This window comes from Fistularia commersonii, chromosome 25, assembly GCF_037954325.1.
Source record: "Fistularia commersonii isolate RoL2024-O1a breed Wild chromosome 25, RoL_Fcom_v1.0, whole genome shotgun sequence".
Classification (NCBI taxonomy): domain Eukaryota; kingdom Metazoa; phylum Chordata; class Actinopteri; order Syngnathiformes; family Fistulariidae; genus Fistularia; species Fistularia commersonii.
Window position 1 is genome coordinate 10,935,372 of NC_141308.1, and position 24,936 is coordinate 10,960,307.

A 24,936-nucleotide genomic window follows, 5' to 3' on the forward strand; every position below is an offset into this window, starting at 1 on the left:
CGTTTTTTCCGAAAATCGACTTAAACAGAAAGTAAAGGCTTTGCCACCCTTTCCTCTAAGAGAAGGAAGTTGTTTTTTTTTTATTTAAAAAAACAAACATTTTGTTGTGTGTTATCGATCGGTACGCGGGATTCGGTGGCTGCGGGTAACCGGACAGTTCAAGGTAAGTTTAGTTGAAGAAGTTGGTACATTTTTAGCAGAAACAGCGTCTTAGGCCAAACTAGCTAAATTATTTTAGCTTTTTGACGGGCGGTTTATGAGATTGTACATTCCGTTTCGGTCAACATGAAGCAAACCTCGTCCTAAACAATATAACGCCGGTGTTTTTTTCTTTGAGGTGTAATGCCGCAACAAATATGTCAAGTTTGTTTCCTATAATGAAATACTGGGATTACGACGTTATTTCACGTTCTGAAGCGTTCACCCTAACCGGACGGCTGGGCGTTTTTTCTTAACTTTAAATGTTTTCCTCGGTTGTATTTCTGCCTCTTATCATGGTTTTAACGATAGGAAACCTCTAAAAGTTTAATTAAAAGCTACAATATCAGATGCGTCATTACTTTGCAAAGTCGTCACCATCGGGAGTTAGTTGGGATTTCCTGAACCTCCAAAGTGACTCCCCTGTCTTGAACTCGTATGTCGAGGTCAGCGGTGACGAGCAAAGGACCCGGATGGACAGAAAGCAGCTTCTGCGTATCGACGAGGACCTCGGTTCCAAAGAGGTGGCGGAGCTCCGCTTCCTGTGTACTGATATTATCAAAAGGAAACAACTTGAGAGGGTAAGTCGAACTTACCTGGACGTTCAAATTATATAATGTGAAAAAGCTTATACATTCTTGTCAGAATATTCTTCTTTTCTATCCTTGAAGATGTTTCACCTGTCATCCAAGAGGCTTCTAGGCGTGTTCACTTTTAATGGGGAGTTTGCAAATATAACCACCAAAGCTTATAAAGTCAGAGTCAGGCATATCAGTAACAAAAAAAACCATCATATGTTACCGTGTCTGTATAATCAAGGTGACCCTCACTTGGCATTACTGACATCCTCATAGGATAGGGATGGCAAAAGTGAGTGGTGATTAAATTTTCTGAGGCTTTGTGTGTGTTTGATACATATTTGTAGTAAGGCAGAGTTCCAAGTAGTGTGTCTCTTTGTCTAAAATTGACCCTCCGTGTTTTTAGGAGATTTTTCTAATGAATGAAATGCTTTAATTCTCAATTCGAACGTAGATGCTGGTCAAGATACATCTGCGTTAAATGTATTTTTCTACCTGATGTCTCAATGCAAAATATACACCTAAGCATCTTAAAATAGAATTGAGTAGTGTTGCTGCTTGTTGCTCCTCCAAACCTTTTCTCCTGTCATTTTACATGAGTGGACTTCTCCTTTCGGCTTTTCCCTTCAGGGGTCGCCATAGTGAATCAGCCTTCTCCATCCAAACCTATTCTCTGTGTCATCCTCTCTCACACCAACTACCTTCATATCCTCTCTCGCTACATCCATAAATCTTGTCTTTGGTCTTCCTCGAGACCTCCTGCCTGACACCTCCAATTGCAACATCCGTCTACCAATATATTCACTATCCCTCCTCTGTACATGATCCAACCATCTTAGTCTGGCTTCTCTGATGTTCTCTTCAAAACATCTAACATGTGCTGTTCCTCTGATAGACTCGTTCCTGATCCTATCCATCCTGGTCACTCCTAAGGGGAACTCTCGCATCTTCATCTCTCTTCATCTCATACAGCATCGCTGCTCTCACCACTGTCTCGTACAGCTTTCCTTTCATTCTGATAGCATAGTACTCCTGACAATTTTCTCCACCCATTCCAACCTGCTTGAACCCATCTCTTGACCTCTTTTCCACACTCCACTGCTCTGGACTGTTAACCCCAAGTACATCAAATCCTCAAACTTCTTGATCTCCACTCTCTGAAGACTCACCATTCTACCCGGGTTCCTCTCATTCACCCACATATATTCTGTCTTGTTGTGACTAACCTTCATTCTTCTCCTTGCTGTGACGAACCTTGAAACTGTTAATATTATTTCTGTTGATTATATAGCTTGATTTTTGTATTGGCATCATCAGTGCACTTCGAGTTTAGTTTACAAATACCTTTTTTGTCAATTCAGATTCAGGCAGTCTTTATTACACTGATTTAAAAGAATACAATGAAAAAAATGTTTCATATGCCAGGAATGCCTGTCTTTCTAAAATTACTTTTAAGTGTTTCAAAAGCTCTGAAAGAGGAGTGAAGAAACTAAAACTGGGAAATAACTTTTTGCTGTTGTTCCATTAATAAGGCTCTTTGGCTGATGAAATAGATTTTTGGTCATTTTGAACTCTTTAAATTACTTGCAACTGGCGGATGTGGCAAAAGGCAACTTTCAGATGCCTGCACAGTTTCGTCCATTCCCAGCTATTGTACCTTGTTTGTTTATTTTTTGAATGCTTTAGACCAGGGGTCTCAGACCCACGTTCAGGGGGCCAATTTCGGCCCGCGAAACAATATTTTGTGGCCCCTTGCCTGTAATCAAATCTTTGTGTTCTCACATGCATCTGGGGGTTTTATACAGTGGGTTTAAAAAAAAAAAACAGGCAAGGAAAAAATGGAAAAAGTAATTTACAATGTATTTTTTGCTTCAAAATTTGAAAACAAAAAAAATTTTGCCGAAAAAACACCTAGTGACATTTTTAAAATGATCTTTTCTTTACTTATTCCTATAAAAAACACAAAAACGATAGCAAAAAAATTGGCAAAATTAAAAAGATTGATTTAATAACCAGAATAGCCACCGTTAGCCTTGTAAACATTATACCTCCTTTTATACATTATACCAATCAATTTTTTAATAAATTCTAGTGGCACATTTTCCAACAGTGACAAGATTTTCTCTTTTAACTCCACAATATTTTTAGGATTTAATTTCATCTTTTTTATTTTAAATATTAATTTGTCATGTATTTTTTGGAGGAAAAGTTCATTACATATAAAGATTTTTATCATTTACCTGTTTACCTCCTTTACACTAAAACAAAGGAAAAATGTGGTCGTAGTGTTAAATTCTAGGTGCCCCCTTGACATCCAATTAGGCCGTATGTAGCCCCAGACCAAAATTAGTTTGACACTTTCTTTAGACGGTCCTTTGTTTAGTTTTTCTATTTTTCACCCTCGCTGTTCCATTTTGTTGTCCATTCTTATCTCTGATGTTGTTGCTGTTGTTGTTCTCCCTGCTGTCTATTTATCTATGGATGTCTTTGCTATCTTCTGACTTCTGTCTCTATTTATATTAATATTCATATTTATTTTTGACACTATAGCTGTTACCCTGCTGTGACAAAAGAATTTTCCCTATGGGGATCAATAAGTTTATCTTAAGTGAGAAGTTGTCTTTCGAAAAATGTCTTTCATGCACAGGTCAAGGATGCAAAAGAGCTGTTCTCAATACTGGAAGATAAAGGACTTCTGGAGAACACAGTCTTTCTCGCTGACCTGCTCAACACGATCAATCGAAAAGATCTTGTAAAACTTCTCAATGACTTCAATCAACAGCCAGAGGAAACAGATGCATGTCCCACCTTGTCACCCTACAGGTAAAAGGATCAGAACCATAAATTGCATATGATTCACTACAGAATGATCATTCTTGGATTCCTAAATACATCTTCGATACTCTGTCTTCACATCCCTTCTGATGTCTCATCACTCCTTTTTTTCATTTTTGGCAGAGTGATGCTGTATCACTTATATGAGGACTTTACTGATGAAAATGTCAAAAGGATGAAATTTGTGGTAAAGCTAAACAGAGGACAATTAGAGAGGTGTGAGGTGAGGACGTGGTCACACACACACACACACACACACACACAGGTGGTTTGAAACCGCCTTGAAAATATTGAATTAACAAACCTACCATTATTTTTGAAGTGGCAATACTTTTCAATGTTATCAGTCAGCAACCAGCAGTTTGAACAGATAGTGTGCTTCCTAACCAAAAAGTTGGGAGTTGACCCATCCCTTAAGCGCACGGTATACTACCTCTTCCTGTTCCCATCAGTCTAGGTGACTTTTTCTTTTCTTTAACAAAATGAATTGTGGCTTGGACATACAATTTCAATAAACAAAAAAGCAAATATAACGTGTTCATTTGTAAATTTGTAAATTAAAAAATGTGTAGATTTGCATTGGTGACCATTTAATTCAATTTTTCCGCCTTAAATTAGCTTTGGCATGTAAGACAACGTAGACCTCAAACCTAGAGTTGAATTTTTAGTTTTGGAACTGCAGCGGCATTTGACAAGAATGTTCAGTATAGAAAAAGCCATACCAATGTCAGGAAATTGAAAGAAAGATAAGATATAGAGAGAACATAAGGAGAAATGAATAATAATGAATATACACACGCGCTATCTATATTGTTTGAAAATATAGGCATCTCTGAAGGAAAAGGAAATAATTTTCAAACAAATCTCTGATTATTTCAGAATGCACTGGATGTGTTTGCTGAAATGGAAAAGAGCGATTTACTGTCACCAACGAAGCTGGAAGTGCTGCATGAAGCTCTGACTCATGTTGATAGACAGATGGCAGCCACTGTAAAAAGTATGACACAGAAATGCTTACACAATTAAATGTTGTATAATCAATTTGCATGATACAAAGTAACATTATTGACTTTCTTCAATGAAATTTGGATTTTGGTAAAGTAACGCGGTAAACTAATGTACCATATAATTCAGCTGTAACTTGAGGGACTCTCAATTACCTATTTTGAGGCCTATTTTCTGTCAGATTTGTGATCATGATTGTGCTGATTGCAGAACAAATGCTGCAGATTCAGAGGGAATCACGTCCAGGATCATCTGTCAGAATGGCTATGGATGAGGTGTGTGTGTGTGAATGTGTTTTATTATGTGTTTTACTGTCGTGATGATCTGCTTTACTGATCGCAGTCTCACCCTACAGAGTGCCAGCATCAACCCTCGGTCCTCACTACCTCCTCTTCTTGTATCTAAGGTGCGGCATGGTGGGTCAGCCCTTTCCTTTAGCAACTTCCAAAAGAAACCCCTAGTAATCAGTACATGTAGCCAAAAGATTTCAGCTCCTTGTATTCCACTGCTTTTGTTCCTCAGGTAGTGAGCCCTTTCACCCAGATGCAGTCTCCCCCTCTCCTCTTGATCAGGTACCCATTTGACCAAGCGTCACGTCTGTGCAGTGTTTTCTCGATTGATTGTATAATGGTTTATTTACTTGAATGTTCTCTCCGTAGACAGAGTACTACACTCTAAATAATATCCCTCGTGGGGTATGTTTCATCATCAACAATGAGCAATTCCATGACGGAAAGTTGAAAAAACGAGCCGGAACTCAGCAGGACGTGAGTATGTATCTTTGTAAAAGGTAAACCGTACCATTGAACTACTGGATGCAAAAAAAATCAGCATGCCTCAATTTGTCTGTGTTTGTCATGTAGACGCTCTCAAGGAACTGTTCCAAGACTTTGGATTTACAATTGTAATACATGACAACTTGACTTCAGAGGCAATAAGAGAGAATTTAAATACCCTGGGAGCAGGCGATTTTTGCAATGATGATGCCTTGGTGAGAAAATAGTACAAATTATGTTGATAAAATATACGTATTGTGTTAAAAAAAGTTTTTTTTTATTGTAATCTATGTGTTGTCCCAGGTGGTATGTGTACTGTCCCACGGAGAAACTGGAACTGTATACGGGAGTGATGGAGAAGAAGTATCAATACGAGACATAACACAGCCTTTCACCAGTGAACGAGCTCCCAGCTTGGCAGGGAAACCAAAACTCTTCTTTTTTCAAGCATGCCAAGGACATGGTTACCAAAGGGGGTCCTTACCAGCTTCACAAGGGAACATCAGAGCAGAGCACAGCTTGGAGGCTGACGCCGGGCGGTTTTCGTTTGAGACAGTCCCCGCAGAAGCAGACTTTCTGATTGGCATGCCCACCGTGCAAGATTACAGGTCCTTTCGAAATGTGAACACCGGCTCCATCTACATCCAAGAGCTGTGTAAGCAGCTGAGACTGTCAGCTGAAAGGTGATGCATTACCAAAGTTTGAACACGAGACTTTGTCATCATCCCGGTTTCGAGAGAAGATTAAGAAATGTACTGGTACTTAACGATACGGCTCTATGTTCCGTATGTCAGATCAAATCCAAGGAGAAAGCATACAAAGTGACACAAAAAGATGTTCACAAGCCACTTTTAGCAGAAATTCTCCAGGGTTGCCTCTTTATTTCATATGAAGTGGCGCTCTTAAGACAGTCTTCCCCTGAAGCTGCAGGAGAGTGTCAGTGGTCTCTGAACTCAAGATATATATATATATATATATATATATATATATATATATATATATATATATATATATATATATATATATATATATATATATATATATATGTATATCTCTTATATATCTTGAGTTCAGAGAGTTCATATGTATGTATGTGTGTGTGTATATACATATATATATACGTATGTAAATATATATATATATACACATGTATGTAAATATATATATACATATATAAAATCATGTCAATGCAGGCCAAGGTAGTTTATTTTGTTCTATTTTTTCTGGGATTTTAACTGTTGAATTGATCATAATATACAATTACTAATGTGTGTCCCCCTTCTTCTCCGCAGACCAGACCATGATGATGTTCTCAGTGTGCTGACTCGTGTGAACAGGGAAGTCAGCAAAGGGACGTATATGTCCTTTAAGCAAATGCCCGAGCCCAAATTCACCCTCACCAAGAAGTTGGTCCTCAAATATGTGAAACAGGACTCCATTCACAAGAGACGACCGTCATCATGACGCATGGGAGATCATTAATATGCTGCTGAAAATGAATGTTTTAAAATTTACTCATTTAGATGTCCCTGAGAACAGTAGATTTCTGTGTGTGTGTGTGTGAATGATTATTTATATACACACAATTAAAAAAAAATCCACTAAAAATACCACATATGTTGCTGGTCACTGAGGGACTAGAGCCAATCCAGTGAAATGTAACAAAAAAATATTAATCAAAAATAATCAGTCAGTGCAAAGTAACTCGCAAATACAAAAGTTTACCTTTCGAAAGGACAAACTTGATGATTGAGTCAGTGTGTTTACATTTCCTCTCAGCTGTGATCTTGTTAAATGTGCCTCAAAAAAGGTGAGGATAAGTGGGATTTTGCAAAAATACTATTACTACTACTGCTTCGATACTTTACTGCAAAAACACAAATGGCACTTCCTTCAGAGCACAGCCGTGTGACTTGTGTTCAGGTAAGCGAACTAACATTTACTTTGAAAATCGTGTTTGTGTCGTCACGACCGCTCACCCTCGAAAAAAAAACACACACACACACACACACACACACACCGGTCCCCACAACATGAGGAATACCTTGCTTGTCTTCCGGGCTCCACCCTGCTCTTCCGCCCTTCGAGGAGACACTCACTGACAACCCTCCGTCTCCCAAGGGGTTCAACCACCGGCAGCCGCCCTACTATTTTGCATTTTTTCTCGAATGTGAACAGAGTTGGAAGTGCAATCTCTTACCGTACTTGTATTTTAATCGTTTTTCTTTTTTTCCCCCGCTGGACTGTAACGCGTCTGTCAGACCCCAAGGAATCTCCCGCTCGGTAAGCGACAGTGTTCTCAGGTGTAAACTTAAATAAAAAAACGTTTACATAAACATATAAGTGTATATACACGGTATATGATTCTTTGTGTGTGTGTATGTACATATTGATAAATAATATACACACGTATGTGTGTCTATCTAACCTATCGAGGGACCAGCTCCTGAAAAGGCTAATTGTGTAGCTTCGGTTCGGTCCCCTCTGTTTGACACACACACCTACAAGGTGTAGTGTGTGTGTGTGTGTGTCCGTGTTCGCCGCAAACCCAATTTCCCTTCAACTTTCCATTTTATTAGACTTATTCTTACTTTACTTTACTTTCCCCCGTTTCAGTCGGAATCTCACCGACAGCTAGCCATGCGTTTGAACGACCCCAGCTAGCCGCTACGTTAATTTCCATTCCGTCTCCGGAGACAAGTTCATTTCAAGCTGTTTAGTCATTCGACAAAACCTACGAAGGGCACACCTACTAAATTATGAAAATATGGAAAGAGTTTTTTCTTATAACCCGTGTTACAACACTTGTTCTCAGAAAGAAAAAAACAATACAAACATTGCCACCACTCCCTGCATTGACTTTTATTCATCCTTGGACTAACCCACAAAACAATCACTGAACCTCAGGCTAATGCTAATCGAAGTAGCCTGGTGCCTGAAAAGGCCCCGGCTTCAGAGGCTGCATCCTGCTGCTGTCCTGCTGTGCTGGTGTATCTTGTGTCTCTCTTGTTTTGGGCTGTTGAGATCTTTGTTTGCAACACAGGTCTTCTTTTGGTGGGTTTTTGGGTTTGTGGAAAACCAGGGCAGAGACCTGTCAGATCACCGGGGATTCTGTTTCTGGGAAGCAGATCCACCGGGGATGTTTTAAACGTGCAAGGCCAGAGATTGCGTCTTTCCCATGGATTTTAAAATTCCTCACTGTCACTGTTTACATCTGAAATTGTTTTAAATTGCTATTGTTATTCAGGTCAGACCCCAAACATGCACACACGCATACACTGGATCATTTTACTATAATCCCTACAGATCAAGCATTGAGGAACAGAATAAAAGTAGTATCTTGATTATGAGGCTGGGAAATTAACTGAAGTGCAAAGGAACCATTATTAAAACTTAATCTTGCTCTTTTCTGTGAAATAAGTCACATTACCCAGTTTGTGTCTTCCTGAAAACAAGAGGAAATTAAAGTCCCACATTGTGTTTTTCCAGCACGCAAAATTAACATTAGCCTGCAGCTGTTTGCAGCTGAGCCGCAGACAAAGTTGCCACAAACACCCAGCCTTGAAAGATAAATCCAATACCCGAAAGTAAAAGGGAGACACATTTGGATGTCAGATAACTTAAAAGAAAAGCCACGATTGAACAGAAAATCATTTGAAAGCACTTTTTTTTTTTTTTTTAAATTGAATAAGACTGGATAGAACGTATGGCAATGTTGAAAACATTTAAAAATTCTGCATATGCGGATAGCTTAGTAATTTCGGGGACTGCATATAATGCTAATTATTAATGCTTTCATTATCTTCGCACTCAGAAGGGCCTGCATGTAAAATCTCTGGAGGACAGCCTAAATAATGTTGATCGGTATTTCCCACACCCAGATTATCATCTCGCAATTACTGCACCTTAAAGGTGTTATGTTGTGTGGAGCGACTGTAACCACTGGTTTACAGAATTCTGGATTTTGCTTATTACAACAACAAACAATAATTACTATTGATATCAAGGGTTGTAACACCTTAAGCTGATCTTTATCAGGTGACATCAAGTCAATTGATCTCTTAGTTGGAAACTACCTGTGTCCAGGGGAAACAGGAAGTTGTGAAAGTCACCAACAGCAACAACAAGGACAAACTTCCTATGGTTATTGATCAGGCTAATTTGGGTGATTGGGCAGAAATCAGACAGCTTTCGTCAAACTTGTTGCAGTTTTTCCACAGCGTAATGTCAAACAAACGTGACCCACCACTCGTCATGCACTGAAGTCCGGCCCCTCCATAAAGTCAGGTCAACAAAAGACTGACAGGCTTGACGAGGGAGGCCTCACCGAAGTAAACACCCCTTCTGTGCTGCCGAGCCCAGAGTCAGAATTAAACAATGACTCATTTTGGGGTGAAGACGAAACCGTCATCACGACAAGCTCCACCCTATCTACCCTATGTCTGGCTGCAGATGGGGTGGAGCTGATTTTTCCGTTTGGTGTTTTCTGTGCTGTTGCTTGGTGCTGCAACGGTAAACTGCTGTTGGCCAGCTTTTAAATTCCTTTACCCCTTTAAAGTCTGTGAGGCTCTTTTTTTTTTTTTTAAATAATTAAAAACATGTCTTGAAGTTGCAGAACTCAGTCAACCATGTTTTTTTTTAGCTTGCGTTGCAGCCATTTTAATTCACCATAACTTTTAAAATGTTTCAATATTGTGTGTGTGTATATCTATGTTTATATGATATATATATATCTATATAGATATATATTTGTATATATATCTATATAGATATATATGTCTACTAAAAGTATGTTATTGTGTTTTTGTTTTTGGTAAACTTGATTTTTATTTTTTCCACTCACCTAACTCATGTAATTGCTTTTGAAAACAAATTAATCACATGAGTATACAGGGAATACGTGACTTTGCAATAAACAACAATAAACGTTTTATATTCCATTATATCCCAAAACAAACAAATGTCACCAAATTAAAAATTAGCTACAGATATAAGTATAACAATAGACTGTGAAACCATCTAAGAAATTATCTCCCAATGTGCAGGAAATGACTTGAAATGACCCAAAAACGACCCGATATGGATACAAAAATTAGCATGACAGCACTTAAACTAATAGCAGGACTTCACACTGTAAAATCAAATGTGAAATTCTGTCAAAGAAATTCAAGATTGGTTTTACTCATAAAACTCACAAAAACAAAAAGTCAGGAAACCATGTGGTTAGAAACAAGTGTAACCCCTATGAATTAAGGACTAGTAAAGTAGTAATATAAGGATTACATAAATGCCGCACTACGCTGCCCAGAGAATAGTGATCAACTAGGTTCTTTTTTTTTGTCCTCTTTAGCCTTCGCTTTGAACGTGGGTTAATGAGCTCCCTGCTGTTGAATTGAAAAAAGTTAAAGAATAATATAAAACTGATTATTTTCCATCCACTTAGTCTTTTAAGTCACCTTTATACCCAAAACGATGGTTGATGCAAGAAAGCTGTCGAGACATCGAGGTGTTTTGTTTTGAGAACTCCGATTGGTTTTATAGTGAGTGATAGATTCTGATCCAGCCAAGTGAAGACTGATAATAGTCAAGAAAGCGGTGTGGACGACCGTGTGGTTTTCTTAGAGGAACGTGATATTTGATCACTTCGACAACAGATAAGACACCAAATAAGAGTACTCCCACTGGTTCTACTCAGTCATTGAGTAATACACAATTTTGGAGGGGAATACTGTTTGGAATTTATTTTTTTGTATAAGGATTGAATTATTTTTGTTAATACCTTGAAGAGTTCTTCTTTTTCCTGCGCGTTTAGTAAATAAATGCGTTAACTGTCCACCTCATTTTTACCAGTCTGTATTACTTTAGTGAGACACCTAAGCCAAACCTCTCCCCCGAGCCTAGGTAGATGATTAGTGCTTACAGGTCCAAGTCTACAAGCACTAGACAAGGAAACGAGGCTCGGGAAAAATAAAACATTTTTGTATTATGGTGCTGTTTTTTTTCTCCGCTGTCAACTTGTGTATCCAATCCAATCAGGCTTAATCTTTTTTGTCTTCACAGGCAACATGTCCAAGTCAGATTACCCCCCAGGGTATGAAGAACTCTACGCCCCCACCTACACACCGCAGGGCGGGAACTACCCCGCTCCCCCTGCGTACGGCTTCCCCGCCGCTGGACCCCAACCAGGCTACCCGTCTGCTCCCTACCCCCCTGGTCCGAACAGCCATCTGAATGCGAGCCAGCCAATGGGCTATCCTCCGGGCCCCTATCCCGCTGGAAACCCAGGTGCCTATTACCCCAGCCCCCCTCCCATGCCCCCTCTCATCCCACCCACCATCCCATCAGGAGTCATGAACTCTGGTAAGACATAGCATGATTTGGCTCTTTAAATCCTACAAATGCAAAATATGTAGCAAGGGAAATAGGAGGGTTTTTTTGTAATACTCAAATTGCATGTGATTCCTTTGTAATATATATTTTTTCTGTGCTATTTTTCTTATGCCATGCTTCTTTCTTATATGTTCCAAACATTTCAAGTTTTCTCTTAAAGGAATCCCCCTCCAAATCAAAATGCAGAGTTATTTATTCACCTGCCAAGCTGTTCCAAGGTCAGGGTTAGAGTTCTGGATCACAAACACTGCAGAATCTTTGTAGGAGCAAGGAATCCCAGCCTTCCCCGCTATTTATCTTACAAATCGAGGAAGTATCAAACAAGAAGCGTAAATACTTCCACACGTCCTTGCTGCGGTAGTAAAATTCTCCTAAAGCTGCAACATTTTGAGCCTTCTGGAAACGTGATTTGAACAGAAATGTTCTCAGCAGCGGCTTTTCTGGTGGAAGATCTCATGAGTGTTTGTCGATTTTCTCTTTAAACAATCTCGCTAATGAAAGCTGGTCATTAGGACAGAATTGAGAGTTGTCATCTGACTGGTTGTTTAAGCTCCCCTTGTTCACTTCTAATGGCTGTTGGATGCACAGTTGTTCTTGTCGCCTACATCCTTGGTGCTCTGGTGTTCAGCGCTGGTCTCTCCTGCAGATGAAGAGTTTGCTGCAAGCGGCAGCGGCTGGGACGACGTGAGCATCCGTCACGCCTTCATCCGAAAGGTAGAAACACCAGCCGTCTGTATTTTACTCAGGCCATGCCGCAGAAGGTTTTTTGGTTTATTTGAAGGTTTATTGTATTTGTTCTAAGGTCCTATTGTCTGTGTGTTTCAGGTGTATCTGATTTTGGCCGCCCAGCTCTCCATCACCGCAGGCATCGTGGCTGTATTTGTGTTTGTGTGAGTATATCAAGCTTTTGTTCTACGAGTCTGCGGGAGTCATTGCATGACCGTCTTTGTGTTTTACTTGCAGAACCCCTGTTAAAAGGTTTGTGCAGGAAAATCAAGCCCTGTATTGGGCTTCATAGTGAGTATTGCTCTGTGATATTATTAGCAATATAATGTAGAATATTAGAAGACCTGTTACAAGTCCTGTTCTTTTCAGCGCTTTGTATGCCATCATCCACCTTGTCCTGGTTTGCTGCAAGGGCCCCCGGTAAGTGTGATGGCTCAGTTTTACGACCAATGACTGCCAGATCAACCTGCGCTGACAAGCCTCATTTCTTCCTCTCCACAGGAGGAAGTTCCCATGCAACCTCATTCTGCTGCTCATTTTTGTAAGTGTGATTGCGTGCATGTGACTGCAAATTGAGGAAAGAATTACCAGAGCTTTACTGGAAGCGTTTAAACATCAGTGATGCCAGTCACCACGTCTTACACACATCCTGCTTTTGCTGCGGCCACAATATTTTTTTGGTGCTTCTCTAACCTACAGTTGTAATTGGCTGTTTATTCCTTTGGAACTTACAGAAATGATTGTGCTTCAAATTTCCTCAATATATCTCAATTTTCATATGAATATGAATTATTGTGGGGAGTTTAGGTCATTTTGACTTTTTTCTTTTGGTTAGTTCCTGGTTTTTAAATTTTATTTTTCTATTTCAGATGTGATTTATGGGAAAGTAGCTCCCTTTTTTTCCTATTATGTGACTATAATAATGATCTGTTGGCTGTAGGAAGCTTATGATAAGATTAAAAGAATTGAGAGAGTTTTTCTTGTTTTTAGTTGACAATAAATGCATATAGGAGGTAAAATTACAGATCAAGAATGCAATGTGAAACAAAATTTAAAAGGGGACTACATACTCTTTCTGACCCAGACTGATATATTTTCCTACCTGACTTACATTGATTTGGGTCAATATTCACACTGCTGTTGGTTGACATTATTGTTACTGTTTTTCTGTTTTACTTTTAGAAGAGACTGTCTCCCCCTTTCTTGAATCTAAAATCACATTTTTGTTTAATCCTTTACTGATAGTTCTACCAGATCACTCTCGCAGGGTGATCGTGTATCAGAAACACCACAGTCTTTCGTCTTCCATTTTTGTTTTTCGTAAAATCCTTAATCGTAAGTTATGCTTGTCTTGCACAGACCCTGGCGCTGTCGTACATGGCTGGAACTATTTCCAGGTAAAAATGGGAAGAAAAATAATGAATATTATGCAAACCAGGTTACCTGATGCAAGGTGTCTCTTAATTCCTCCTCACATTAACACTTGGCTACTGTATTTAGTTTCCATGAGACCGAAGCTGTGTTTCTAGCTTTGGGTATCACCGCTGTCGTCTGCATCGCCGTCACCGTTTTCTGCTTCCAGACGAAGGTAAAAGTGTCTGAGTTTGTGTGTGTTTGCGCTAGTTTACCAATTCCAAAGGTTCACATATCTCTCTGTCTCTCTCTAGGTCGACTTCACGAAGTGCCAGGGTCTGTTCTGTGTCCTCGGCATTGTAGTATTTGTGGCAGGCATCATTACATATATTGTTCTGGCTTTTACTTATGTGAGTTAAAGAAACCTTTGCAAAATACCTAACTGCTCGATGTTTCTGTTGATGTGTCATGTAATGACACTGACTTTTTTTTTGCAGATTTACTGGCTTCACATGCTGTATGCAGGTTTTGGAGCCATAGTTTTCACACTGGTGAGTATTTTTCACAAATATCAGCAAGTATAATGAAGGATAATTGCGGCACTGCTGGACATGCGTGTTGGTATAATCATGACATTTATTTATCTTTTTGTAGTTCTTGGCATACCACACACAGTTGCTAATTGGTAACAGGAAGTACTCCATCAGTCCTGAGGAGTACGTGTTTGGTGCTCTCACCATCTACGTCGATATCATCCAGATCTTCCTCCTCCTGCTGCAGATTATTGGCTCATCGTCCAAATAAACCCACACGGATGCAGCTCAGCAGCAGGGTACCAACGTGCCGTAGAACCATTCCAGGCCTTCTTTAAGCTTTTTTTTTTCAGGTTGAAACCGAAAAAATCCTTAAGGGCTGAATCTGATGCTTTTGTTATCATGAATGTAATTTCCTGGGTTCTGACAAAATTCCTCCAATTTGGGCGAGAAGTAATGCAATGATTTCATAGCAGTCGCAGTGTCGTTGGCATTTGTAGATCCAGTTTGTATTACAAAATCATTGCTATACTTCTCCATTTTTAAAGGATTTATTTTTCTAGATTTATATTTAGTTTCACATTAGATGCCATTTTCCACAACATCTTTGTCAAAGCTTTGAGGCAGTGTTTCTAGCAATCAGATCATTTTGAGGTTACCTGTCATTTAAAAAGTTAAGTTTTCCTACAAAATCTTGGCTTATTTCCAACAAAGTACAAATTTTCTGGTCACGTTTTACAAAACATTTGATCCTATAATTTTATATACACTAACACTTGCGTACATTATTCTGCTAACACATTTCCTTTGGGATTGGGCCCGTGTATTGGTTTATTATTCATTAATCGTCAAAGGAATCAGCATCAATGAGGAGGGGGAACCGGACATGCTGTTACTTGGGATGCACAGAATTGCACTTTCTTAATAGCTGCAAATATTTACCACAGTATAAACATAGAGGCTAAGGAACATTGTAGTCAGTCTTGCTGGATGTTAGAGAAGGAATATTGTATTTGTGTATCTGCATGTAGACGTCCTGATATATAGACGAGCTGTCGGCAGGGAACGTCAGATTCTCCCCAAACAAAGCCCACTGGCAGCTTAGTGGGGCTTTTTTTAAAATACAAATATGGCAAGATTTATCTCACTCTTTTATCACACAGTGCCTTCATAGTGACTGATTTTTACACACCGAGGTACAGGATAACTCAATATGCTTTTAAAAATGTCATTTCACATGTGCCTGGTCATATACTCTTGTGTTAAGGTCATAATCGGTGCCAAGCTACAAACAGAAAACATCCAGCCGTTGCTCTATATCTTTGCCGTTTTCCCTCGACAATGATGTCAATCACTTGACAGATGGTCAGTTTGGGGTAAAGATTTTTGTAAATATTCTTAATATAAAGTGTTTATTTCATATCAAATAAAGAGTTCTTTTGATTTAAATGCAACAAGAACATTCTTCTTTTTTTTTTTATAACATTTTCAAATTTCCTTTATATTCATGGTACATAAGCAGTTCATGCTAATAAATATTCAGTACATTTTTCAAGATTCAGACATCAATATCATCCAGCAGTTCACAAGCAAAAATGAATCATTATCAGCTTTGTGTTCCTTCACATCGCACAGAAGATACTCCAGGTCGGGTCTCAAGCTCAGTCACTTGACATGTCCTTCTAGAAACCTTGTGAAGCTGCAGCTCAAGAGTCAACGTGTCCATCGCTGCAAACTCTGTAGTAGCTCTTCCAGCATTGACCGTTACTAGTCAACATTTTCTGACTGTTTGTAGCGGCTCCTGTCATACTCTCCCTCGTTTGACTTTCGCATCCTCTGCCGGATCTTCAGCTGCTTGAGTCGGTTCTTGTCCACTTGTCTCTTTGCCAGGACGAACCCGATGATACCTGCAGGAAGGCCGATCATCCTGAAAGCAACAAAGACAAGAGTGTCGTTTACTCCATAATTCTCTTATTGTAAATGTACAATGTTAAAACTGTGAAGGAAATAAGTCATTTTAAAGCTGAATATTGGAAGAAAAAAAAAGGTGTGAGACAGGGTGAACAGCCTGCCAGGTAAGTTTAAAATGAGCGTATCACACAACTGAAAAGGGGAATATTTGCATTAACTTTGTCAAACTGTTATGCTAACGACGGGACAGATAGATGGGAAGCACCAGGCATATCCGATCTTCATCATGGGATTCTTCGCCTTTCTCCGTGGGATGTACTCAGGACCCTCGTCCTCCTCCTCCTCTTCCACGGCCCCCCTAATGTGAGGCTGGGGGCTCCTCTGTGGCTCCGGCCTGGAGGTGCACAGGGAGGCCGTCGGGGAAACGTTGAGCGGCCGGCCGGGAAAGGCCTGCGGCCGGCCGGGACAGCCCTGGAGCCACCGACCGGTCACAAGGAGCACATCTGGTAGGGAATCGTACAACCCGGAAGACTTGTTACTCCTCAGAGACGGGGTTAAAGTGCACAGACGGCTACCGTAAAAGTCACATTATCGTTGCTCCCAAAGTGATAATACAATCAACATGCACCGGTTTTAATTCCAACATCTAGACTCAGAGTAGCGTCAACACTGACATTTTACCTTTAAACGCCTTCCCGGTTGCTCTCAAGCAGGGCGCCGCCATGTTTGTTGAATAATCAGACGAGCATGCGCAGTGGAGGCATTCAAAGTTGTAAGTGCTGCCACCCAGTGGACACTTATGGAATTACCGCTTCACCCAAATAACTTCCCAGTTCTACTTGAAAAGTGTACAATACTTTTATTATTTGGATTTCAACCATAGTAAAATGCGTCCTAGTCTATCCTGAAATTAGTTCTCTTAATTTATCATTTACGTTTTGTGGGCTATAAAAACAACTAATGAATGTAAAAAATAAAATGAACTTTCCAATTTTGCATTTAAATAGATAATATATTTGAAAAGGTGTTGGTTGATCAGTTTTACAAGTTTTACATATTCAGTTGGACAGTAAAAACCTAGAATGTCAGGGGCTATTTTCAGCTGTTAAAATTCAGTCATCTTGGAAATGTGAAGCGTATTTCTTGTGAAAACAGGATTACCAAAGGGCTAATTTCTAGATTACATATTACGAATTGGTTCTTATTGTTGGTTCCTTACCAGGGACCTTGGCTCATTAGCATACACTGCAGTGAATCAGCTTAGAAAGCTAGAACCCCTGCATGTTCTTCTGACTGGAGAGTGATTTATATGTAAGAGAACGTTCATCCAAATGCCATGAACAACTAAGGTATTAGCAAAGCTACATCTTGTTCTATTCTGCAGATACTTAATATCAAAGTTTCGCAATCTCATGACACCAACCAGACACAGTTTATTTAATGAACCAACATTTTTTTCAACAAAAAAAAAACATGAAAGATGAGAAGTTAGAGGTGGGCCTAAAAAAGACTGAACAGCAATTACATGTATTATTTCATAGAGCTAAACAGACAGAAACTTGCAGAGTATTTACAAAAAAGTACATTTGAGTAAGAAAAATGACATAATTCTTTAAACCCCAGTAAAAGGAGCCCCCAAATATCTAAACTTTTTACAAATTGGAATGATAAACTTAAAAGTCACCATCTCCAAAGCTACACAGCTGTGCAGGAGTTACATACGGGCAGTGAAATAACAGTATTGACAAATTTAAGAAAATGGCACAGGAAGAGTTTAGTCTGCAAGCACATAGTTGGGATTGACAACCAAAATGACTTCTTCTTCTGTGGTTGCAGGCTCAGAGCCTTTCAGGCCGCTTTGAGACAGCTGGATGAGGATGTGATCCTGTGGAAGAGAGAGGGAGACAGTGTGGATGAACTGAGAGCACTGGGATTCACATATCTGACTTCGACCCGAGGGGATCGAGATCCTTGTTTCTGAAGCGAGACGACTCACATAGTGCACCAGCCTGTGGATGACCTTCTCGATCAGGCCCTTCTTCAAGACCAGCTCCTCCTCGGATTCAATCTCGGACTCGATTTCCTTCAGGTACCAGTTCACCACCGCGCTCTTCTTCAACTCCTCCTCTTGGTCTTCTGCAGAAGTATTTGTATAGATGTAAGAGAACTATGACAGACATGAGTTTACAAATACAAAGGGGGTATTTTAGCTTTTTATGAAATGTCTCCCTTGTGGGAGTTAGCTTAGCAACATGAACGATAGCCCATCGTCATGCACATATTTAAACATTTCTTTAAAAAAATAAATCAATAAAAAAAATAGCTCCTAATATTTACTGAAGTACCAGCATGTTGACAAGACAGAGCAGTCAGAATCTCCTCACCCTCCTCCGCCCGGCGCAGATGCAGGACCAGCAGGTTGGAAATCCGCTGGTATTCGGCGAAAGACAGACGCATGGACGGCTTCAGCTGGCCACCCTCGATGTTCCCGTTGACGTGGCCGTCGATTCCGTTGACGTGGCCGTTGACACCATTCACGCCGTTCGGGATGTTTCCTGCACGGCAAGGTTTGGAGGGAAGGTTGAGTCTGTTTTAAATGCAGCTTTTATAGTTTTTATTTTAAATAATGTGTAAAGACTTAAACATACCTTCCTCCTCCTGCTGCTGCTGCTGTTGTTCCTCCTCCTCCTCCAGCTCATCCTCCTGCTCCAGGTTGACGTCGGGTGTCTCCACCCTGATGATGGATTTGTTCAGGAGACGGAAAGCTTCCTTCACATGTTTGGGCTGCACCTGTTCAGTGCACCGTGCAAGGAGTCAAAGGTGATTGTTCTGTTTAATGTAATACACAGTTCATTCGGACCTTGTGATTTGAATTTTAAGGATACAAATTGAAGGATTAGAATAACTGAGAAATGGCGCGGTCTTTTTGCTAAAACGATGTAACTTTTGTGACAAAGGTAAACAAAATTCTTAAAAAAAAAAAAGCAATTTTGAACTGTGTTTTCTGCACCCAAACATGTTCTCATAGTTTGGATAACAGAATCCGGTCCAGACCCGCTCACCTCATCGCAGCAGTGCATACGCGCCATGGCCTCCGACAGTCGGATCATGCTCTCCAGCTGCCGCACGGTTATCCTCCAGGCCGACTTCGTCACTCCCCCCGAACTGTCTCGCTGACGGAGACGCTTGTACTGCTCCACGATGAACTCTTCGGACTCGCTGGAAATCTTCGAATGGATGGAGACGCATCAGAAATGATCTTTTTGCTGTGAAACGTGACCCGTGAGCGCAGGCCGACCTACCTTTGGCTTGAACTGCCTGGCAAAAAGCAGGTACCTGCGGATTTCGTCCAGGGAATACAATCTGTCCACAGACTCCTCCACCCGCGAGTGCAGATCCACGATGCGTCTGGCAATGGCGTAGTCTGTCACCTAGAACACACACAGAATCTCGTCACTCCAAGTCCGTGTTCCTAAGATCGGCTGCGTTCGTACCCGGCGAGCATCCGTACCTCGTTGCAGTCGTCGACGAGGATGAAAAAGAGGTCAAAGCGGCTCATGATGGGGGCTGTCAGGTTGACGTTCTGTTTCAGACTCTTGCTGCGGTCGTAGCGCCCGCTGACTGGGTTGGCGGCGGCGAGGATGGAGGTGCGAGCGTTCAGGGTGGCCTGGAAGACGGAGGTTAAGTCATGTTTTGCTCTTCCTCACACATGAATCCACGAAAATGGCATGAAACAGGTCCGTCACCTTGACTCCCGCCTTGGTGATGCTGATGGTCTGCTGCTCCATGGCTTCGTGAATGGCGACCTGGTCTTTGAGGTCCATCTTGTCGAACTCGTCAATACAGCACACGCCCTGAGGACACACACAGCTGTTTAAAAACACACACAAAAAAAAACTACAACAATGTAATAACATTACTTGTGCAAGAAATTTTGCATTTTCCGCAGTGTTGCTTTGCTTAGACACCTTTTTTTTTAGATGAATTACCCAATTATTCTTTCAAGATACGTGTCATGGCACTCAGCTAGGCAATATCTCTTCCCTCAATTTTAAAAAAGAAATAATCAAGTGATGTGAAGAGTGAAATCATGCACGATGTTTAGAATTCCAGATCCATTCATTCAATGATATAAATTGAGAATCAAATACACTCACATTATCAGCTAACATCAGCGCTCCAGCCTCGATGACAAACTCATGGGACTCTTCATCTCGGACCACAGCAGCCGTCAGGCCGGCAGCGCTGCTGGCTTTGCCGCTAGTGTAAACCGCTCTTGGACTGAACTCCTCCACGTGCCTACATACACACACATGAACTGAAGTTTTTGCTCTGCAATTGAACTCCTCTGTTATCTCATGCACGCTAGTTACATACTTGAGGAACTGGCTCTTGGCAGTGCTGGGGTCTCCGACGATGCAGACGTTGATGTCTCCTCTAAGCGAGGTTCCCTCCATGGTCGTCTTGGGGACGCCGCCAAAAAGCATCAGCAGAACGCCGCGCTTCACCTCGTCGTTGCCTGCAGTCACAGATGTCAGCTTACCACAATGAACGAAGTTTAAGGAGCAGTTGGACAGCGAGGGGATACTGACCGTGGATGGTGGGGAAGAGGCTGGTGCACAGGTTGTGATACAGGTTTTTGTCTTGGCTCATCTCAAACACTTTCTCCCACTCCTTCTCCGTCATCTGGCTCTTGATGCTCTCAGCAGTCTGCTCCTCCTCCCGTAGCTCCTTACCCCCAAACTACAACAAGTTAAAAAAAAAAAAACTGAGAAACTACTATCTTACATTTTGTGATCTAATAGGGAAAACCATCTATGTCACTATTTGCTTGGTGGTGTTTCTTACTCGCGGGTTAGTCGGAGCCACGTTGCAAGCCAGGAATGCAAGTCTGTAAGACAGCTCTCGGACACCGAGAGCTTTCAGACCCCTTAAACCTTCAGACTCGAACCTCTGGCCACCTCCCACACGGGTGCTGGTCTCTGCTCGCAATCCTACACCAAGAACATCGGGGGATTAGCAAAACTAGATGCGTGACTGGATGTAGTTGTAGTTGTTGTAAAACAGAGGTCAACGTACAAAACCCTGAGCTAATTTGAAGCCATACCAGGAGTGCTGAGTTGTGAGACATCGGGAACGACCACTAGCGTGCCGGTGAAGTCGCACCGATCACCGGCCTGAGCCATCTCCACGGCCTCGGCTCGCAGCACAATCTCTAGGGAGCGCGGGATGGAGCCGCGCGGCAGCTCAGCCTGCGTCTCCTGGATACGCACCTGAACGCGTGCACAAATGGATCAGACTGCAATCTGCGATTGTTTACACGTGCATCCTTCCTCAGAGCTCCGTCCAGGTTACCTTCTGAAAGTCGATGAACTTGGACTTGTGTGCATCAAGGTGGAAGCGGGAACGGTTGTTGCAGACGGGGTTCCTGCAGATGGTCGGAGGAGAGTACTTGAACTGCTGCTGGACATCTTTGATCACCGCCTGACAGTCCATGCACACAAAGGTGCCGCTCACCTGCAGACCACAACACACTTGTTGAGACCCTTGAGCTGCAACACTCGCTCAACGTCTCATCTACTTCCTTTCTTGCAGGAGGGGCTTACCAGCTCGGGGTGGACCGGGTGGGTCCGCACCACCTGACCACTGATCCTCACCAGGGTACCGATACGCATGGACGAAAGCTCACGGATCCTAACATAAACACAGGCAAGAGTCCGCTTTAACTTTATGCTATAGTACTTTGGGCTGGGGATGCAAACAATTCGGTCCTCGGTGTGCAGGAATCGCACACACAAGGAAGAAAGTAAGTTATATACAATGATGCTTATGTGAAGGTGAAACATCCAACAGAGAGCTTTGATTGTAGGTGGGTTTAAAAATATATGATCGTTGATTTTCTATAATTCCTATAATTCTTAGGCTTCTCACTTGTGTCTAGTGGGAAGGTCCTCCAGGGAAACGTAGAATTCCTTGTTGAGAGGGACATTCCCGTGATCCCTGGCAAAGTTGCGCACAGCCCGACAAAGGAACGGGTACACTCTGGAAACACATTTAACACCCCAGGTCATTTTTTTTTTCATTAACTTGCAAAACCTTGTCGATCTCGTGTATGCATATGTGATCTTATCTGTCTGACCTGTAATACTCCTCCTGGATTGTGGTGGCCAGCTCCTGGTTGAAAACCTCCAGGTCTGTAAAACTGACCAACAGCGTGTTCCTCTCAGGCCTGATCAGCTCCTCAGCCTCCCGGACGTACTTCACTTCTCCATCCCCGTTATGGAACCTGCACACGGACACAAAGTTGAGCGTATAAACAAAGCGATGCTGCAGATATGGAAAGAAAAACTATCAGGTAGCGATCGATCATCCGGACCGAGAACAGCTCAGAAAAGCATCGCTGTCCACTTACTCCTCAAGGAAAGCCTGAAATAACTTCTGACATTTGTCGGCCAACTCGTCCTTCACCGTCTCTCCGGCATTCTCCGCGGTTGTTGTGGCAACATCCATGTCGATACACTTGAATTAAAGTCGAAATCCCCCGCAAATAACCGAATTGAACGATTTTGCTTGCCACACACACAAGCAGGCACGTTGACGTCCAGACAACAGGGCAGCGTTTCGCGCGAAAACTGTAACCACGTGACGTTGGCGCGCCTCTTCTGACCAATAGTTGACATTATTCAAATATGCGAGCAGTTTTAGCCAATCAGAGGTTACCTACGTAAAGACGGCCGGAAGGCTCGCTGAAGCTTTACAGAGGCCCTTCCTGAAATGGCTCACAAAGTTAACTGGAACATGGCGGTGAAAAGAAGTAGATTATGCTACAGGTGTTTATTTACTCTCCCCTCAGGTGTTATGTCTGTACATTGAAAATATTCATTCGGAAGTTTTCAGTGAGATGAGAGGAAGCCTCTTCAAGAGTAGAAAGTAGTCAGTGTGTAAGCCTTCAACACTGCCACAAAGCCACAACATTTTGGCTTACAGTGTAAGCCACAATTCACCACAAGAATATTTACTTTATGTAGTATATAAATTGTTTGCGCAATTACGATGTCCATCGATTGGTTCTAGTCCCGACTTATTGACGAATGTATACTGTCGCGTATTTTATTCTGAAATCTGAAGTCGCCTTGCTACCGAATAGCAGACAGGAACTTCCGCCACCGAGCTACCGGTTCAACTAACCGCTCATTGACTGACAATAAAAAAAAAAAAAAACGTATTTTCTGATTTTTAAATCATTTTTGGAACAAATGGTTCAGCGTATATTGATTAAATGGCGTACTTAATCAACGAACGTATACTGTTACTTGTTTTATTCCGAAATCTGAAGTCGCTTTGCTACCGGATGTCATACAGGAACTTCCGCCGCATAGCTACCGGTGTAGCTAGCTGCTAATTGACTGACAATAAATCAAAACGTATTTTCTGACTTTTGAATCATTATTGGACCATATGGCTCAGCGTATATCAATGAAATGTCTCACTTCGATATATCATGATTCGAAAAATCACTTTTATTGAATGTTTGTAACGCCATACTTGAAATTCCACAGTTTGGCCACTATGAGGATTGCCTTTACCGCCGGCGCTGTTTTACTCAGTTGACTCAACTCGACGGTCCCCAGAGGAACGAGGAAGGTATGAAACACAAAATCATGTTTATTTTCGTTTAGTGGCGTCAACGGGGAACTGCATGATATTTAACAGACTATAATATAATTCTCTTTATTGTCATTGTACTGTATACTAATATGTCAAAGATCAAATCCTACAAGATAGTGTAATTTAAATTCTAGACAAGGTAGTGCAGATTTACTACAGAGACGACAGTGCAAATTAATTCTACAGAGAAGATTGTGCAAACAGTGCATGACGATGCAAAGTGACTCTGGAGACAGTGGAGATAAAAAATAAAAATCTAAAAAGTATTGCACAGTATGTGAGCTGGATTGACTATGGTGTAAGGGAGGGGTCCCAGACTCACGGCCCGTGGGCCAACTGTGGCCCTCGGAAGAATATTTTGTGGGCCCCCTGCCCGAAATCAAATCTTTGTGTTAGTGTGGCCCAGGTGTTTTTTCTCACATGCATCTGAGGGTTTTATACAGTGAGTTTCAAAAAAATGGACAAGGAAAAAATGAAAAAGTAACTTTGCAATGTACTTTTGCTTCAAAATTTGAAAACAAAATGATTTTTTGATGAAGAAACGTCTAGTGACATTGTTAAAACATTGTTGTTTTCTTATTTCTACAAAAAAAAAAACAACTCAAAATTAAAAAGATTGATTAATAACCACAATAGCCACCATTAGCCTTGTAAACGTTATACCTCCTCTTATACATGCTACCAATCAATTTTCTAATAAATTCTGGTGGCAAATTTTCCCACAGTGACAAGATTTTCTCTTTTAACTCGACAATATTTTAGGGTTTCATTTCATCAATTCTTTTTTAATCTTCATTTTTAATATTAATTCGTCATATATTTTTGAGGGGAACAAATCATTATATATAAAGATTTTTATAATTTACCTCTTTACCTCGTTTACACTAAAACAAAGGAAAAATTTGGACTTAGCGTTATTGCTAGGTAATGATTTTACTGGTCCGGCCCCCTTGACATCAAATT

The 24,936-nt window shown here is 41.1% G+C and overlaps 4 protein-coding genes across 5 annotated transcripts; 2 read left to right on the forward strand and 2 right to left on the reverse strand.

The window, feature by feature from the left end:
- The first annotated feature begins 21 nt into the window (after window positions 1-21).
- Window positions 22-7,002, forward strand: casp8 (caspase 8, apoptosis-related cysteine peptidase). Of its 2 annotated transcripts, none has more exons than XM_086172078.1 (12): window positions 22-163; window positions 645-779; window positions 3,424-3,599; window positions 3,735-3,834; window positions 4,491-4,608; window positions 4,827-4,891; window positions 4,972-5,032; window positions 5,139-5,188; window positions 5,276-5,387; window positions 5,480-5,607; window positions 5,696-6,075; window positions 6,685-7,002. In XM_086172078.1, exons 2-12 carry the CDS (start codon window positions 672-674, stop codon window positions 6,854-6,856), a joined length of 1,470 nt encoding a protein of 489 aa, XP_086028204.1. In that variant the 5' UTR covers window positions 22-163; window positions 645-671; the 3' UTR covers window positions 6,857-7,002. The 2 variants fall into 2 exon arrangements, with proteins under 2 accessions (XP_086028204.1, XP_086028205.1); XM_086172079.1 differs by having other exon boundaries at window positions 26-163; window positions 650-779.
- Window positions 7,003-7,477: 475 nt separating this feature from the next.
- LOC147219258 (protein lifeguard 3-like) lies at window positions 7,478-15,848 on the forward strand. Its single transcript, XM_086172080.1, has 12 exons — window positions 7,478-7,675; window positions 11,453-11,752; window positions 12,429-12,496; window positions 12,608-12,672; window positions 12,746-12,799; window positions 12,878-12,928; window positions 13,010-13,049; window positions 13,868-13,905; window positions 14,009-14,096; window positions 14,176-14,271; window positions 14,359-14,412; window positions 14,516-15,848. The coding sequence occupies exons 2-12, from the start codon at window positions 11,458-11,460 to the stop codon at window positions 14,663-14,665; spliced, it is 999 nt and encodes a 332-aa protein (XP_086028206.1). The 5' UTR covers window positions 7,478-7,675; window positions 11,453-11,457; the 3' UTR covers window positions 14,666-15,848.
- Window positions 15,849-16,018: 170 nt separating this feature from the next.
- On the reverse strand, window positions 16,019-17,033 carry LOC147219259 (uncharacterized). Its single transcript, XM_086172081.1, has 3 exons — window positions 16,987-17,033; window positions 16,571-16,808; window positions 16,019-16,321 (listed from the first exon to the last, which is right to left on the reverse strand). The coding sequence occupies exons 1-3, from the start codon at window positions 17,027-17,029 to the stop codon at window positions 16,162-16,164; spliced, it is 441 nt and encodes a 146-aa protein (XP_086028207.1). The 5' UTR covers window positions 17,030-17,033; the 3' UTR covers window positions 16,019-16,161.
- Window positions 17,034-17,718: 685 nt separating this feature from the next.
- mcm6 (minichromosome maintenance complex component 6) lies at window positions 17,719-22,920 on the reverse strand. The gene is made up of 18 exons (XM_086172305.1): window positions 22,718-22,920; window positions 22,445-22,591; window positions 22,237-22,347; window positions 21,912-21,999; window positions 21,661-21,822; window positions 21,413-21,578; window positions 21,154-21,299; window positions 20,898-21,048; window positions 20,683-20,824; window positions 20,463-20,604; window positions 20,052-20,159; window positions 19,817-19,972; window positions 19,608-19,736; window positions 19,368-19,532; window positions 18,954-19,095; window positions 18,690-18,860; window positions 18,302-18,441; window positions 17,719-18,190 (listed from the first exon to the last, which is right to left on the reverse strand). Exons 1-18 carry the CDS (start codon window positions 22,813-22,815, stop codon window positions 18,080-18,082), a joined length of 2,475 nt encoding a protein of 824 aa, XP_086028431.1. The 5' UTR covers window positions 22,816-22,920; the 3' UTR covers window positions 17,719-18,079.
- Between the last annotated feature and the right edge of the window lie 2,016 nt (window positions 22,921-24,936).